The following is a 16,320-nucleotide window of genomic DNA, read 5'->3' as shown; positions in this document are numbered from 1 at the left end:
TTATTTCTGTTGTCAGTAATATTTTATTTAAGCACCATATTATTATTTTTTGTGTTTTTATATTGCAAACCATCCTGTGAGCCCCAGATGAAGGGTGGTGCAGAAATTAAATAAATAAATTTCTGAATGGGAACGCTGTTCTGAGCCAACAGCTGCTCTGCAAATAAGTTTATGTTCATATTAAGTAAAAGTGACTTGCAAGCCAAAACGTGGAGCTTCCGAATACAACAAAATTTAACAACCAAATGCAAATCCAAAGTTCTTCAAGCTTTAAGCTCCTTTAATGTCAGCGCTCAATCCTTGCATTTTCGGTCTTGAAATTTCTCTGTTTAAGAGTCAAAGCACACATTGCTTCAAAATATCTTATATTCAGAACTCTTAATCCTTATTTTATTTTTTGATTAAAAAACAACAACCCTGCCACCTAGGCTTAAAGAATCATAGAACTGCAGCGTTCTAAGGGACAGAGCCGTCTTTCCTATTGGGTTTACTGGTGCGTTGTGCCAGGGCGTGGGCCTCTCAGGGGCGCCCCAGCAAGTGGGGGAGCTGCGTGGCTTTGTCGGCGCTTCCCCTTTCCCTCCTCCATGCCCACCAGCTGCTCCCCGTCAACCATATGGCTGGAGGATGTGCAGCTTCTTTCCCAAGTGCCCGTGGGAGAGCAATCCCCACAGAGGCTTGGGAAAAGGTCGACAACTCTGGGAAACGGGGGTGGGGGGCTGGAGGGATCTTTGCACCACGGCGCCAGGTATGCTTAAGACGGCCCTGGTAAGGGACTCTCTGGGTCATCTTGCTTGAATCGCATCCATGACAGATGGCCTCTTAGCCTCTGTGTAAGTACAGAATACCTTAACGTAAGCTGGATCCCACTGGAGGCTCTGTCTTGCTGAGTAGAAAGCTTCTCTCCATTTATTTAAGTTGTAAAAGGCATTTGATCGGTTGCAGAGTAAAACTGCCACTTCTCGCCGTTGGGAAAAACTAAGAGATGAGAATGTTAAACGTAGTTGCGTCAAGAGAAACAGCTTTATAGTTTTACAGAACACATGAACAGATTCTGCCCCCCCCCTTCCTCTACACAGAAAGAGAGTAGGGGAGGGGGAATTGTTATACCTTATGCATTCCCTTTATTAAATCCCAACAGAACACTGCTATGAAAAGTTGAATAAAGAGTGTAAGGAAAACGGCAAATAATTACTGCAAAGATCACAGATAACTTGGTGACTGGAATCCAAGTTCAGTAGCTTCACAGAAGGAAAGCTCAAGTCTAGAAGCTAGCGCTAGACAGCTCACAGTTCTCTAAGAAAGAGCTTACCTTACTGCTCGGTGTAAATAGACCAGTATGTTTAGTGCTTCGTCATACTTTTTGATGGCAAGAGCATAGTTTCCATTTTTGAATTCTTGATTCCCTTGCACTCTCAAGAACTCGGCGTAACTCATGGGGTCCCCAAAGCTGAAGGGATCCATTCTGACAAAAAGAGGAAAATATGCTCTGAGAGACAGCACAAAATATTTCCCTTACCCCACAGCACGAGAGCATTTTCAGTTACTTAACCAACACCGCATATATTTAAACACCAATAAAGTGCTTCTACCATCGATGATAAGCTGAAGTAATTATCAGGACTATCTAGACCAGCGTTTCCCAAACTTGGGTCTCCAGCTGTCTTTGGATTGCAACTCCCATCCTCCCTGAACACTGGTCCTGCTAGCTAGGGGTGATGGAGACCAAAACAGGCCCAAGTCTGGAAAACACTGGATCTAGATCCAACATAAAAGGACACAAGGCGTCACAGGAAGGAAGCCTTTTGTTTTTTTTTTTTTTATAAAAATTTTTATTAAGATTTTTTACAAATACATATTTAACAAACAGAATAGGTTTCATAACATCCTTTCATTCTATTGCGGACTCCCTCACGTCTCCCGCTTCCACTTTCATCATTAAAAACGAATTTTTCCAAGCAAATTATCATCTTGTTTATGCTCTTAAGTGCAATATTTAGGTTAAACTCCAATAAAAAATTATAATTTAATGGTAGACAGTTATTTCTACTCTGGCTTCCTTGTTAGGATTCAACCAAATTACAGTACTTTTGTAAATAAATCTTAAATTTCTTCCAGTCTTCTTCGACCCTCTCCTCTCCCAGGTCGCGGATTCTGCCAGTCATCTCAGCCAGTTGCATATAGTCCATCAGCTGCATCTGCCATTCTTCCAGTGTGGGTAGATCTTGGGTTTTCCAGCTCTTAGCAATAAGTATCCTTGCCGCCGTTGTAGCGTACATAAAAAATGTTCTGTCCTTCTTTAACACGTTCTGGCCGACCATGCCCAGAAGGAAGGCCTCTGGTTTCTTGGTGAAGGTATACTTAAATACCTTTTTTAACTCATTGTATATCATTTCCCAAAAGGCCTTCACTTTAGGGCAGGTCCACCAGAGGTGAAAAAATGTTCCTTCATTTTCCTTACATTTCCAACATTTGTTATCAGACGAATGGTATATTTTAGCCAATTTCACTGGGGTCATGTACCATCTATATATCATTTTCATTACATTTTCCTTCAGAGCATTACATGCTGTGAAGTTCAGCCCGGTGGTCCATAACCTTTCCCAGTCCTCAAACATAATGTTGTGCCCAATATCCTGGGCCCACTTTATCATAGCCGATTTAACCAATTCGTCTTGTGTGTTCCATTTCAGCAGCAAGTTATACATTTTTGAAAGTACCTTAGTCTTAGGTTCTAGCAGTTCTGTCTCCAGTTTCGATTTCTCCACCTGGAATCCTAACTTTTTATCAATCTTAAACACTTCCTTAATCTGAGCATAGTGTAACCAGTCTCGCACTTTATCTTTCATTTTCTCTAAACTCTGCAGTTTCCAATTGTCTCCATCCCTTTCTAGTATTTCCCAATATTTTGGCCAATTGGCCTCCATATTGGGTCTTTTTCGGGCCTTAGCCTCCAAAGGTGACAGCCACCTCGGTGTTTTGTTTTCTAATAAGTCTTTGTATCTTGTCCAGACATTAAATATTGCTTTTCTGACAATATGGTTCTTAAAGACCTTGTTGATCTTAACCTTGTCGTACCATAAATATGCATGCCATCCAAATGCATTGTTAAAACCTTCCAAATCCAGCACATCCGTGTCCTCCAGAAGTAGCCAGTCTTTTAGCCAGCAGAAAGCTGCGGCTTCATAGTACAACTTTAAGTCTGGCAGGGCAAAGCCCCCTCTTTCTTTTGCGTCCGTTAATATCTTAAACTTAATTCTGGGCTTTTTGCCCTGCCAGACAAATTTGGAGATATCTTTCTGCCACTTCCGGAAGCACTCCGTTTTATCTACAATCTGCAATGTCTGAAACAAAAATAACATTTTTGGCAATACATTCATCTTAATAGCAGCTATTCGACCTAACAATGAGAGTTTCAATTTTGACCAGCTATCCAAGTCTCTCTTAATTTCAGACCAACATTTTTCATAATTATCTTTAAACAGACTCAAATTCTTTGCTGTTATGTTTACCCCTAGGTATTTAACTTTCTTAACCACAGTTAACTCTGTCTCTCTCTGAAACCGTTCCGACTCAATATCTGTCAAGTTTTTTCCCAACACCTTGGTTTTTTGCTTATTTAGTTTAAATCCCGCCACCCGACCAAAATCTTGGATTAGTTGTAGTACTCTTTTCGTACTAGATTCTGGCTCCTGTAATGTCAGAACTAAGTCATCTGCAAACGCTTTAAGTTTGTATTGTTTCGCTCCGACCTGTATCCCTTCCACCAACCTGTCCCCTCTAATCATGTTCAAGAGCACCTCCAGGACCGAGATAAATAATAACGGGGAAATCGGGCAGCCTTGTCGTGTTCCTTTTTCAATTTTAAACTCTTCTGTAACCACATTGTTAACTATCAGTTTAGCCTTTTGTTCTGAATATATTGCATCAATCCCATTCTCAAACCCCCGGCCCACTCCCATTTCTTTTAAATTCCCTTTCATAAACTTCCAGGATATATTATCAAAGGCCTTCTCCGCGTCTATAAAAATTAAAACAGCTTTAGTATTTATGTCTGTTTGTAAAAGCTCCAATATATCTATAATGTTCCTTGTATTGGCAGACATATGTCTACCTGGGAGAAAGCCTGCCTGGTCTTTATGAATTACTTTGTTTAAAACCCTCTTGAATCTACTTGCCAAAACGTCTGCAAATATTTTGTAATCCACATTTAAAAGGGAGATGGGACGGTAGTTCTTAAGCTGTGTCTTTTCAGTTTCCGATTTTGGTATCAATGTGATGAAGGCTTCTTTCCACGATTCTGGCGCCTTCTTCCCCTCTAAAATTTCATTGCTGACCTCCATCAGTGGTTGTATCAAATAGTCTTTCAATGACTTATAGTACTTGGAGGTCAGCCCATCTGGTCCTGGTGATTTGCCCTGTTTCATGTTTTGGATGGCCTGCTCAATCTCTTGTCGTGTTATTTTGCCATTCAGAATTGATCTATTTTCTTCTGACAACTTTGCCAGTCCATTTGTCTTTAAAAATTGTTTAATCGCTGCTTCATCTTGTGGCCCTTGAGTGTATAATTTTTTGAAATATCTCTGGAAACACTTTCTAATCTCTCCGGGGTTCTGGATACATCTTCCTTCAATCTCTAAGTTTGTCACTGTGTTTAACTTTTGTCTCCTCTTCAACTGCCAAGCTAGCAGTTTTCCACATTTATTAGCCGACTCAAAAGTTTTTTGTTTCATTAGTTTGATTTTCCATTCTATTTCCTGATTTATCAGTTTACAGTATTGTGCTTGGTAAAGTTTGATTTCTCTCAGAATCGGCTGGGACTTCGGATTAAGTCTTAACTTCTTCTCCAACTCCTTGATTTTTTCCAAAATTTTATCTTTCCTTTCGTTTTGTTTCCTTTTCTTTACTGTGTTCTGTTGTATCAGGAACCCCCTCATCACGGCCTTACTTGCGTCCCAGATAGTTCTTTTTTCCACTGTAGTGTTCATATTGATCTCAAAATAATCCTTTAGGGCTTTTTGGGCCTTCTTAGTAATCTCCTGATCTCTAAACAGGCCATCATTCATCTTCCATCTGAAGGAGCCGGTTGGAATCAATGTCATGTCCATTCTCAGTGCGTTATGGTCGGAGCATGTCTTTGGGCAGATTTCCACCTTTCTGATCTTAGGTGCCAGACCTCTAGTTATCCATATCTGGTCGATTCTTGTCCAAGTCAGTTGGGCTTCAGAGAAAAATGTTCCTTCCCTTCCCAAGGGGTTTCTCACTCTCCAAATGTCGATCCAGTCCATATTGTCTGTCATTTCAAAGAAGGTCTTTGGTAGTCTCCCATCTTTAGAAATTTTTTGGCTCTGTGACTTATCCATGTTGGTTGATACAACTCCATTCATATCTCCCATCATAATGATGTTGTTGTAGTCCAGATAGTCCAGCATAGTCTCATGCAACTTCTTATAGAATTCCGATTTTCCTTCATTTGGAGCATAAATTCCTAATATCAGTATTTTTTCCCCTTGATGTTGTATTTCTATCGCCAAAATTCTTCCATGCTCATCTTTAAACAGAAATTTAGGTGAAAGGCTCTCTTTTGCATAAATTACCACACCTCTCTTTTTAACTGTATCCGAAGATATAAATTCCTGACCAAGTCTTTTATTTATTAACACTTTTCTGTGGAGCCTAGTCACATGTGTTTCCTGTAAGCAAATAATGTCCAAATGTTCCTTTTTTAAAATGTGAAAGATTTTTCTCCTTTTTCCTGGAATGTTACAGCCATTTATGTTCCAGCTCAAAAGTTGCAGAGACATCCTGAATATATCTGGTTATTCTTGCTGTGGGGGTACCTTATTCTCAGATTTTTGGGGGTCCGAGGGTGCAGGAACCCCCGGAGGTTCAGGCCCTGGGGGTAATCCAAGTCCCTTGTGAAGATCTTCTCCGTGTGCCACCAAAAACTTGTCTCTATCCTCCGGCGTTCTAATTTTGGTCTTCCTCCCTCTGAAAGTAAACGATAAACCTTGGGGAAACTCCCACCTGAAGATGATTGAGTTGCTCCTTAGCAATTTTACTAATTCCGAGTAGTCTGCTCGAAGATCCAACAGCTGTTTAGGAATATCCTTATAAATTTCAATTCTTTTGTCCAAAATATCCAGTGACTTTCCGTAGTGCAGGCCTAGAATCTTGTCCCTTTCCTCCTTTGATCTCAATATTATCAAACAGTCTCTGGGCTTCTCCTTCTTTATAAGTCTTCCAAGCCTAAAAGCAGATAGTATTTTAAAGTCTTTTTCTTCTAAGTTCCAAAACTTGGAAAATTCTTTGGTAAGGAACTCAGTTAAGTTACCTTCTTCCACTTCTGGAATTGAGCGTATCCTTAAATTGGCCTCCCTGTTCCGAAGTTCTGTCATGGAAAAGTAGATCTGGTGTTCTCCTACTTGTTTGCTGAGTGGTCTTACTTCTTTTTCAAGCTGTCCCAATCTTTGGCTAGTGTCTTCCGCCAGTTTCCGATTTTCACCTACAGCCTCCTTCAATTCTCCAATAGATTGAACATTCTGTGCAACTTGTCCAGTTAGTCTATTTAAACTTTCTGTGTTTAAGTCAATTTTAGCTGATTGCTGGTCAGCCTTTCTGTCCAGAGCCTCCAATTTTTCAAAAATTTTCTCCAAAATAGTGCCACTTGCTCCTGAGGCCATATCTTCCAGTTGTAATTCCTCAGTTTCTCCCTCCCCTGATTGTAGCAGGGAAGCCGCTTCTGCCTCAGGAGGCAAAGTAGTAGACAAAGCAGGCACAGATGATCTACGCTGTGAGACTGTCGGTAAAGTTAACGTTGTTTGTCTGGTTCTTCCCCTTTTTCTTGTTCCACTCATTCCAAAGTTATCTAAAAACCAAGGTCAAACTGAATTGTTCCCATGAGAAAGTAAGAGCCCAGATGGTAACACTCAAACAGGAGGCCGGGAAAGAGAAAGTAAAACAAAGTCACGGCTGTAAATCCAAAAATCCTCTAGGTGGAGCTTAGAATGTCTTTGGGGAGGAAGTCCAATCCAATTAAAATTAGTAAGTCTGGATTGATCTCCAAAGATCTTCACAAAGATAAATTTTAGCAGAGTTAAAACTTAAAGCCAAACATTGTTTCCAAAAGTGCTTAGACCACAAGTGTTTCAAAGTAACAAATTCAAACTCAGTATGTTCCAAAGTTCAGATTCAAAGTATCCAAAGCCTGCAGGCTGACTGCTCAGTTACTCAGGCAGCTCCAGTACCTGGGTTTCTTACTTTTATTTGTAATCCAATAGATCAACAGAAGACAGGTACCCTTGTCTCAATGAAGGTCCAAAAATCAGCCACTTAAAGTCTTTAAATCAGCCAGAAACAACAGTTTAAATAGGTGCCAGATCAGTCAATGCAAAACGTTACTCTTTGTCTCCACTCCTCCTGCTCTTTACTTTCAAGTTCAGTGTCAGCGGAAGACGGACTTCCTGTTTTTCGTCACTCCGCTTTCAGCCAAATTCACAATTTTTAGAGGCTTTAGAAGTATATTGTCCAAATTACTCACGGGTTGTTGCTTTCCAAAGTTAGCAGTTTCAAGAAGAAAGGTCAGCGCTCACCGGCAACAGCGACGCGGCTTCGCTCCGTTGATCGCGCAACGACCCACAGCGCCGCTACCCCCTCCGCGGTCCGGAGCCCCTTACGGGGTCCCTTCGTCGTTTTAGGGGCTGCTTTTGGCGCCCGCCGGGTCTCAGGACCACAGGCTTCTGCTGCCTGTGGTTTTTCTGGATGGGTCCCCGCTTCGCCGTAGCGGGCGACCCGTTTCGACGGAGCTACCCTCTCCCGTTCAGGAGCTGGCAGCCATTGCCGTTCGCGCCGCCTCCGGAAGCCTTTTGTAGCAGGAGCTGAGGAGAAACCTACCCTCTCCCACTTTGGTTTGTTTTTGCCTCTTATTTTAATTGCATCTGTCTTCTACCGCCACCGCCCAAATTATTAAGGGGGTGGGAGGAGGAAACATTTTATAAATACAATTTTAGAGGTCAAAAAGTTTGGCACATAAGAAAAATCCCAAAGTCCATATTAATGTAATATCTTTATTAACCCAAACAAAATATAGTGGTACCTGGGGTTAAGTACTTAATTCGTTCCGGAGGCCTGTTCTTAACCTGAAACTGTTCTTAACCTGAAGCACCACTTTAGCTAATGGGGCCTCCTGCTGCTGCCGCGCCACCGGAGCACAATTTCTGTTCTCATCCTGAAGCAAAGTTCTTAACCTGAAGCACTATTTCTGGGTTAGCCGAGTCTGTAACCTGAAGCGTATGTAACCTGAAGCATATGTAACCCGAGGTACCGTTGTATCACAAAGTAACGTGCAATCCTTTGAGCTCTGCAGAACTCTCCCATCCAGACAGATGGTAAGCAAAGCAGGAACATGGAGCAGGGAGACTCAAAGTGCCTATCTGGTGATAAAACCTTTATCCCTGTCTGCATCTTGTAAGGTTTTTAAGACAGAGGGAGAGAGGAAGTCGCAGGCAATGATGCGAGGCCCTTTAGGTGCTATGCAAGTATCAGGTTGCTGGGAATGAGAAGAGTAACAATGGGGTAAATTCCCCATCTCTGGGGCTACAAAATTAGCAGCTATTGCCCAGCTCGGTCTTCATCGTTAAGCAAAGCACAGAGAGTCCTCCATAGTTTCCTTCCTGTTTTTGAGCTAAGGCAATCTTCATATTAGCAAAGGTGAAAATTAATTTTAGATGGTTTGCCAAGTCAAAGGAAACCAACAAGGACAACTGCGCCTAGCAGCTGAATGAAATGTTTCCTTGGAAAATAAAGCCCTGCCCTCAGGTGCCCTCAGTTTAAGGATTCTGCTGTTAAAACAACCAAATTCATTATTTTCCAATCACAACCAGTCTTTTCCTTACTGCCACCTCTGCAGCACTTAAAATACCTACTATTTTTTGCTTTGTTTACCATCTAGTCTGATAAAGAGTTCCAGAGTACTCAAAAGACTGGGTGCTATTTTGCAATATTTTGGTTGGCCTAGTAAAGGCATTGCCTTAATAAGGACTTTAGAGATGAAACATTGGTGTAAAAGGGGGGGGGGAGAAAGCTCTGTCCTTTTATTTGCAGCAAAACATAGCATTTGGCTCCAACCGACTCCCTCACACTGAATTAATATTCAAAAAATATTAACTTTGCCTAGTGAGCATATAAACAGCGACCAAAACAGCCAGAACCACTCCAAAATAAACAAAAAAAGCAATTAAAAATAACTGACAAAAGGTGAAAAATGGTTAAGTATTCATTTACTAGTGAACGCATGATACAAAATAAACACAATGTATAAAAATGAGTGCATGGATAAATAAACAACACAATTACAATGAGGCTACTACAAGAAATAAATAAGATATAAGGCTTTGTATTAGCTGCTTCAAGTACGCAAGAAAGCAGTTATTTTCTTAGCACCCTCTTCCTCCAGTCCAGTTGAAAGCAATAGCACTTTTTAAAAAAAATTAAAATCTGCATTATAAAGGTAATTAAAAAATACAAGAAAAATTAAATAAGATTTAGCATAGATGTGTGTCCCTAATATTGGGATAGACTCAGGGACTTTTAGGGAATAATGCATCCATATCTACCAGACCTGCTGTGGTCAATTGGTTTCCACTACAAGACTCCTGAGCAAAAATAATCCACAAGGCTTAGAAAAATCAAAAGCCGATCAAAGAAGGAAAAACCCTAAAAAAAAGCCAACATCTATGAGGCCACTTCAAAAGCACAGTCCTAGTCTTCAAAACCCCAAAGCCAGCTTGCCTCCATGGAACTGACTTTGTTTTTCCGTATTTTCCGTAATACAACCCTTCTCATTTCAAATCTCCAGCTACGCTCCAAATTGTTCACTTTTGTAACACTCCTGCACAATTTTACCCTCATCAAAATGAGTCATTCTTAAATTTATGACTTCCACCAAGATTCTCTACCTTCTCTGGTTCTTCTTTACTTTCATCCCGAAATCTTTCAAACTTCCTTATCAAAACCACAACACAAATTCCACCCGGTCTCGGAATAATGACCTCGAAACCATCTGCTTTCTAGCTAAGATTGTTCCCTCCTTTCTCAAACTAATTGCCCAAAACAAAGGCTTCTCTCTCTCTCAATAGAGACAAAAATGTTGGTTAAGGAAAAAGAATAATATTCTAACTCAACTAACATATCGTACAAGGTACACACTTGGACAATTATCAGATAACGCTCACCACCACAGGCTTATAGCGCCCAGTTCAAATATTATACCCCTCTTTTCAACCCCATAATTTATAATTGGGATGTTTTTCCTTGAGCAGCTGCTTCCCATTTAACCAGAGATATATTGTAACTTAAACTCTGAATGGGAAGCATGTAAAATCAAAAGGGATCGAAAGATGCAAATGCATCAAAGTAATAAGATAAAGGAAACATTTGTGTAAAGGGTCAGAGAGATACATATTCTCCTTTTTCTTATTTTGAATTAAAATGGAGAGTAATCAGAATTTGCTCCTCCAGAGACCCCTTTGGTGCTGTTCTCAGAGAACTGTCAACCACACAGACACAAGTCAAAGTACCGTAAGTTATAGGGCTCACCTCTCTGTTTATCACTTTAAAAAATAATAATTATGATTTTAAGTTTTATACATTTCAATAATTTTACAATCATTTTAACATTTCAAAACTCGACTTCCTTTCCCCTTCCTACAGTTCCTTAAATTTATGTTTTATATTTTCTGCATATGCCAAATTAACTTAATTTACTGATTTATTCATCTACTTTAAATATACACTCTTATAAAACTGCAAGTTATTACAATAATCCTGCCAATGTTCTTATCGGTTTACAGTTTATTTGTAAATATTCAATAAACCATTTTCATTATTTTATTAAAAGTTTGCTATCTTGATTTCTTATTTTTCTGGTGAGTTTCGCCATCTCTCTCTGTTTATCTCAAAGCCTCTAGGGTAGGAATAATAATAATAATAATAATAATAATAATAATAATAATAATAATAATAATAAAATTATTTATACCCCCCCTCCCCAGCCAAGACCGGGCTCAGGGCGGCTAACAACCAATAATAAAAATAAGTTGATTAAAATACAACTTAAAAAACAAGAATAAAATACAACATTAAAACATTAAGATGCAGCCTCTTCACAGGAGGAGAAAGGAAAAAAGAAAGAGCCAAAGGTCAGGTGGAACAACTCTGTCTTACAGGCCCTGCGGAAAGAAATCAGATCCCGCAGGGCCCTGGTCTCATGAGACAGAGCGTTCCACCAAGCCGGAGCCAGTGTTGAAAAGGCCCTGGCTCTGGTTGAGGCTAATCTAACTTCCTTAGGGCCCGGGACCTCTAGGGTGTTGCTGTTTATGGACCTTAAGGTCCTCCGTGGGGCATCCCGGGAGAGGCTGGTCCCGTAGGTACGAGGGTCCTAAGCTGTGAAGGGCTTTAAAGGTCAAAACCAGCACCTTAAACCTGACCTTGTACTCCACCGGGAGCCAGTGCAGCTGGAAAAGCACTGGGTGAATATGCTCCCATGGCAGGGACCCCGTGAGGAGCCTCGCTGCAGCATTCTGCACCCGCTGGAGTTTCTGGGACAGCTTCAAGGGCAACCCCACGCAGAGCAAATTACAGTAGTCAAGGATCTCATGGTGCAATGATAACATCATTTCCACTCCTTCAGCCTTCAGCATCTGCAAGTTGGTCATCATGGATTCCTGAAGCCATACTTTGGTGCATACAGTAGGTAGAACTGTTCCCTGTGCCCAGCATCACAGAAACCAGAATGGAAGGACCTAAGTAACTACTTGCCACTTGGCAAGTAGCAAATTCAATAAAAGCAGCTGTGGTCTCAACTGTGATATACAACAGGTTTTTTCAACAGGGAGGTGTGGGACCATGATGCCCCTTTGCACAGAATGGGCATCACTCTCTACTACTGGTGCAAGATGGCAAAAGTTTGACAGTCATGATGCCAACCCAACTTTAACTGAAAAAGGCTTTCCTTAGGACTAGCTGCCGAAGGTGCATGGAAACATCTTGAGCTGTTTCCTTAAAAATAAAATAAAACCAGTGTATCTTGGGAGCTACGTAGAAAGAGGTTGCTGAAATACCAGACACCCAAAATAAAATGAAATGGTTGCTAGATTTATTTTTGTTTGCTCCCAGCAAAGCAAGGGGAGGACAATCTAAATATCGTGCTTTCAGGATTTATCGTAACAGAATGTCAAGCTGGAAAGCTATCGGAAACTTAAATTACCTTGCTAAAAAGTGCACAGTTGGGTGTGTTTTTTGCCAGCATACAAGATGAAAAATCACTGGCCCACTTGTCTGTGCTTACCTATGTTAGTTATTTTTGGCCTAAACATGGAGGGGAGCCTTTGTAAAGTTTCCCTGCCTGTCTGAACCAGCTCTAAGAATGGTAAAACAATAATCTCTCCGCTTAATAAGCCAATATACGAACAAGGATTTTCTTTACATGCCACAATTAAACTAGGAAGCCTGTAATTAAACAGTGTTTCCATATTGTCCGAACCAAGAAACTATGGATACCAACTTCAGAACAAGCCACGCTATTAAAGGAAGGCTTGAAGTTGTGTATAATATCATGGCTTGTTCCAAAGCTGGCAACTATAGCTTCCAGCCTTGAATGGAAGGCTTTCTGGTTTGGTTGTTCATACCACAAAGGGAGGAATGAAGCAGTGGCGTAGCGTGGGGGGTGCAGGGGGGGCCGGCCACAACATCTGGGGGTTAGGGGCGCAAATCCACGGGTTAGGGGGCGCAAATCCACGGGTTAGGGGGCACAAATTACTTGGCTTGCCCCGGGTGCTGACAACCCACGCTACGCCACTGGAATGAAGGGACCAAAGACTAGCTCGTTTCTCAGCTTATCAAGACGACATACGTTCATCTGGTTATGGCCTTAGTCACCACAGGTTATCAGGCCAGTGGCTATTTACATGCCTGCTACAAACTCTCAAATATGGAAATTAAAGTTCATTTGTGAGTTCAAGGAGGACCCTTGCAGATATTCCACTATCCTCTGGGAAACGGATGGCAGAACACAATTTGCCACTAAAGGCTGGACAAGGAGGAGACAGAGGCAGGAGAAGATCTGTGAGTGGAGATGAAGATGATGGAGTTTATGGAGCTGGCTGATCTCACCGGCAGAATCCGCAACCAGAAAGAAGAGGAACACCAAGAAGATTGGAAGAAATTTAAAGACTATTTGAATAAATATTGCAATATTAAAGATATGTAACCACTTGAAAGAACTAATTAGGCCTAGGATTAAATTAGGATTAAATAAATAATAAGAAAAAGTACGATAAGAAAAGTTAGGAAATTTGATTATGACTGCAATATTGTTTTATGAAATAATGATATTGGAAACTGCTGCATTTAATTACAAGGAAATTCAGATGGAAGAGATTAGAGGAAGACAAGTAATATGTTTATGAAGATGGATCTTAATTAACTAATTAGGTTTTAGTTTATGTGGTGATATATGGGAAGTTTGGAGTATTTTATGTTTCATATTCTTTCTTTTTCTTATTATTGTTTATTCTCTTTTTTGTTATGCTTTTGTATGAAAATTAATAAATATTATTGTGAAGGGAGGGACGCGGGTGGCGCTGTGGGTAAAACCTCAGTGCCTAGGGCTTGCCGATCGCATGGTCGGCGGTTCGAATCCCCGCAGCGGGGTGAGCTCCCGTCGTTCGGTCCCAGCTCCTGCCCACCTAGCAGTTTGAAAGCACCCCTAAGTGCAAGTATATAAATAGGTACCGCTTTATAGCGGGAAGATAAACGGCGTTTCCGTGTGCTGCGCTGGTGCCGGCTTGCCAGAGCAGCTTCGTCACGCTGGCCATGTGACCCGGAAGTGTCTCTGGACAGCGCTGGCCCCCGGCCTCTTAAGTGAGATGGGCGCACAACCCTAGAGTCGGACACGACTGGCCCGTACGGGCAGGGGTACCTTTACCTTTACCTTTATTGTGAAGGGAGGGGAAGAACTGTGAGTGGAGGGACACTCTTTCTTCATCCTTGGGAGCCCCTGGCAAACTCACCAAACCTACTGCACCCGGAACCGGGTGTGGAGAGGGCAGCTGACTGTTTAATGGGACACAGCTGTGGGCAACTTGAGGAAGCTCCATCAACCCCGGGGCTTGCCCATAAAAAGCAAACCTAGAGGGGGGAACTAGGGTTATGCCCACAGCAACCCTGAGAGCCAGTGTGGTGTAGTGGTTAAGAGCGGTAGTCTTGGAATCTGGGGCACTGGGTTCGAGTCTCCGCTCCTCCACCTGCAGCTGCTGGGTGACCTTGGGCCAGTCACACTTCTCTGAAGTCTCTCAGCCCCACTCACCTCACAGAGTGTTTGTTGTGGGGGAGGAAGGGAAAGGAGAATGTTAGCCGCTTTGAGACTCCTGAAGGGGAGTGAAAGGCGGGATATCAAATCCAAACTCTTCTTCTTCTTCTTCTTCTCCTAGCGGCACTTTTTGTGGCTGCACTGAGACCTGGGTGAGAATTAGGGTGGGTGAAAGCAGGAAGCTGAGAGGAAGGGTGCTTCCAAAGGCAAAAGAACCAATATTTTGTTGATACGTGTTAGCAACGCAGCCATGCAACTTTTTCATATGTTGCCTGTACAGTGGTACCTCTGGTTACGAACTTACCGTATTTTTCGCTCTATAAGACGCACCAGACCACAAGACGCACCTAGTTTTCGGAGGAGGAAAACAAGAAAAAAAATATTCTGAATCTCAGAAGCCAGAACAGCAAGAGGGATCGCTGCGCAGTGAAAGCAGCAATCCCTCTTGCTGTTCTGGCTTCTGGGATAGCTGCGCAGCCTGCATTCGCTCCGTAAGATGCACACACATTTCCCCTTACTTTTTAGGAGGGAAAAAGTGAGTCTTATAGAGCAAAAAAAAAACGGTAATTCGTTCCGGAGGTCCGTTCTTAACCAGGGTACCACTTTAGCCAATGGGGCCTCCCACTGCCACCGTCGCGTGATTTCTGTTCTAATCCTGGGGCAAAGTTCTTTTTAAATATATATATATATATATTAGTAGCAATTTCAGCATAACAAAATTTCAAAACATATCATATACATTATTTTTCCCCTTCTCCCCCATCAAACCCTCCCTCCTCCCAGAGACTTCCCTCAGCTCCTCTCTCTGATTTCTCAGCATATATTAATCTCTGCTTGTTATAAAATTATACATATCCTTACATTATCTATCTAACATGTCATCAACAAATAAATGTGTGTATGTTTATTCAAAACCTGCCAAGGAGTCCAGTTCATTTTGTTGCCTTTTTAGATAATTTGTAAAAAGCTCCGATTCTTCCTTAAAGTCACAGATGTCCAGGAAGAATGGATGAAATTTAAAGGATAGTTAAATATGTCAAGTTAAATTAATTGGAAAAGCTTGCAAATACCAGATAGGCTTAGGATTTAGATATGTAATGTGATGAATTAATATGTTTAATGCTGAATTGGAAAGAAAGAAAGATGTTAAGTGTTTAAGTCAACTTTATAAGAATTTAGGTTTTGGAAAACCGTTAAAATGATATACACTGAAATTCAACCAGGGGGATAAGAGGAAGTCACTTAACAATGTTACTATGTTTGGTTTAAATACTGTTGAGATTTTTGTTTGTTTGTTTATTTGTTTGTTTGTCTTAAAAAACTTTCTGGAAAATTAATTGAAAAAAAATTGAAAAAGAAAAAAAGATAAAGTCACAGTTGTCCTTGTCCCACAATTTGTATGTCAATTTAGCAAGCTCTGCCTAGCTCAATTTTTCTTGCCACTGTTCTTGCCGCTATTGTAGCACATCCTGGGGCAAAGTTCTTAACCCTCAAAAATCTCCCTCCTGTGCTTCAAGCAAACCTGCAACCGTTCTCTTTCTCTAGTTGGACACGAGATCAGATCAGAAGAAAACTTTCATTTGCATCAGCCACTAACCATAGCAACAAAATAAAATATACTGAAGATAGAGGCAAAAACTTAACCAGACAAAATACATTTTGAGGGAGTTGGACACTACACATTTTGGAGAAGAGAGAAAGCAAGACTTCGCTTTTTCTAAGCCTTGCACTGGCAGATGACAGTACAGTGGTACCTCAGATTAAGTACTTAATTCGTTCCGGAGGTCCGTACTTAACCTGAAACTGTTCTTAACCTGAAGCACCACTTTAGCTAATGGGGCCTCCTGCTGCCGCCGTGCCGCTGGAGCACAATTTCTGTTCTCATCCTGAAGCAAAGTTCTTAACCCAAGGTAATATTTCTGGGTTAGCGGAGTCTGTAACCTGCAGCGTATGTA

At 41.3% G+C, this 16,320-nt stretch overlaps 1 protein-coding gene across 1 annotated transcript in view; it reads right to left on the bottom strand.

Moving 5' to 3' along the window:
- TRANK1 (tetratricopeptide repeat and ankyrin repeat containing 1) overlaps positions 1-16,320 on the bottom strand; it is a 56,985-nt gene that overhangs the window by 35,256 nt on the left and 5,409 nt on the right. The window contains exons 2-3 of the mRNA XM_081930964.1: positions 1,310-1,462; positions 846-975 (exon numbers count right to left, since the gene is read on the bottom strand). Coding sequence (XP_081787090.1) covers positions 846-975; positions 1,310-1,461 — 282 coding nt within the window. The 5' untranslated portion in view covers position 1,462. The remainder of the gene's footprint in view (positions 1-845; positions 976-1,309; positions 1,463-16,320) is intronic.

Source organism: Podarcis melisellensis, assembly GCF_964234715.1.
Source record: "Podarcis melisellensis genome assembly, chromosome: 12".
Lineage (NCBI taxonomy): Eukaryota > Metazoa > Chordata > Lepidosauria > Squamata > Lacertidae > Podarcis > Podarcis melisellensis.
This window is presented reverse-complemented; position numbering and strand designations above follow the sequence as displayed.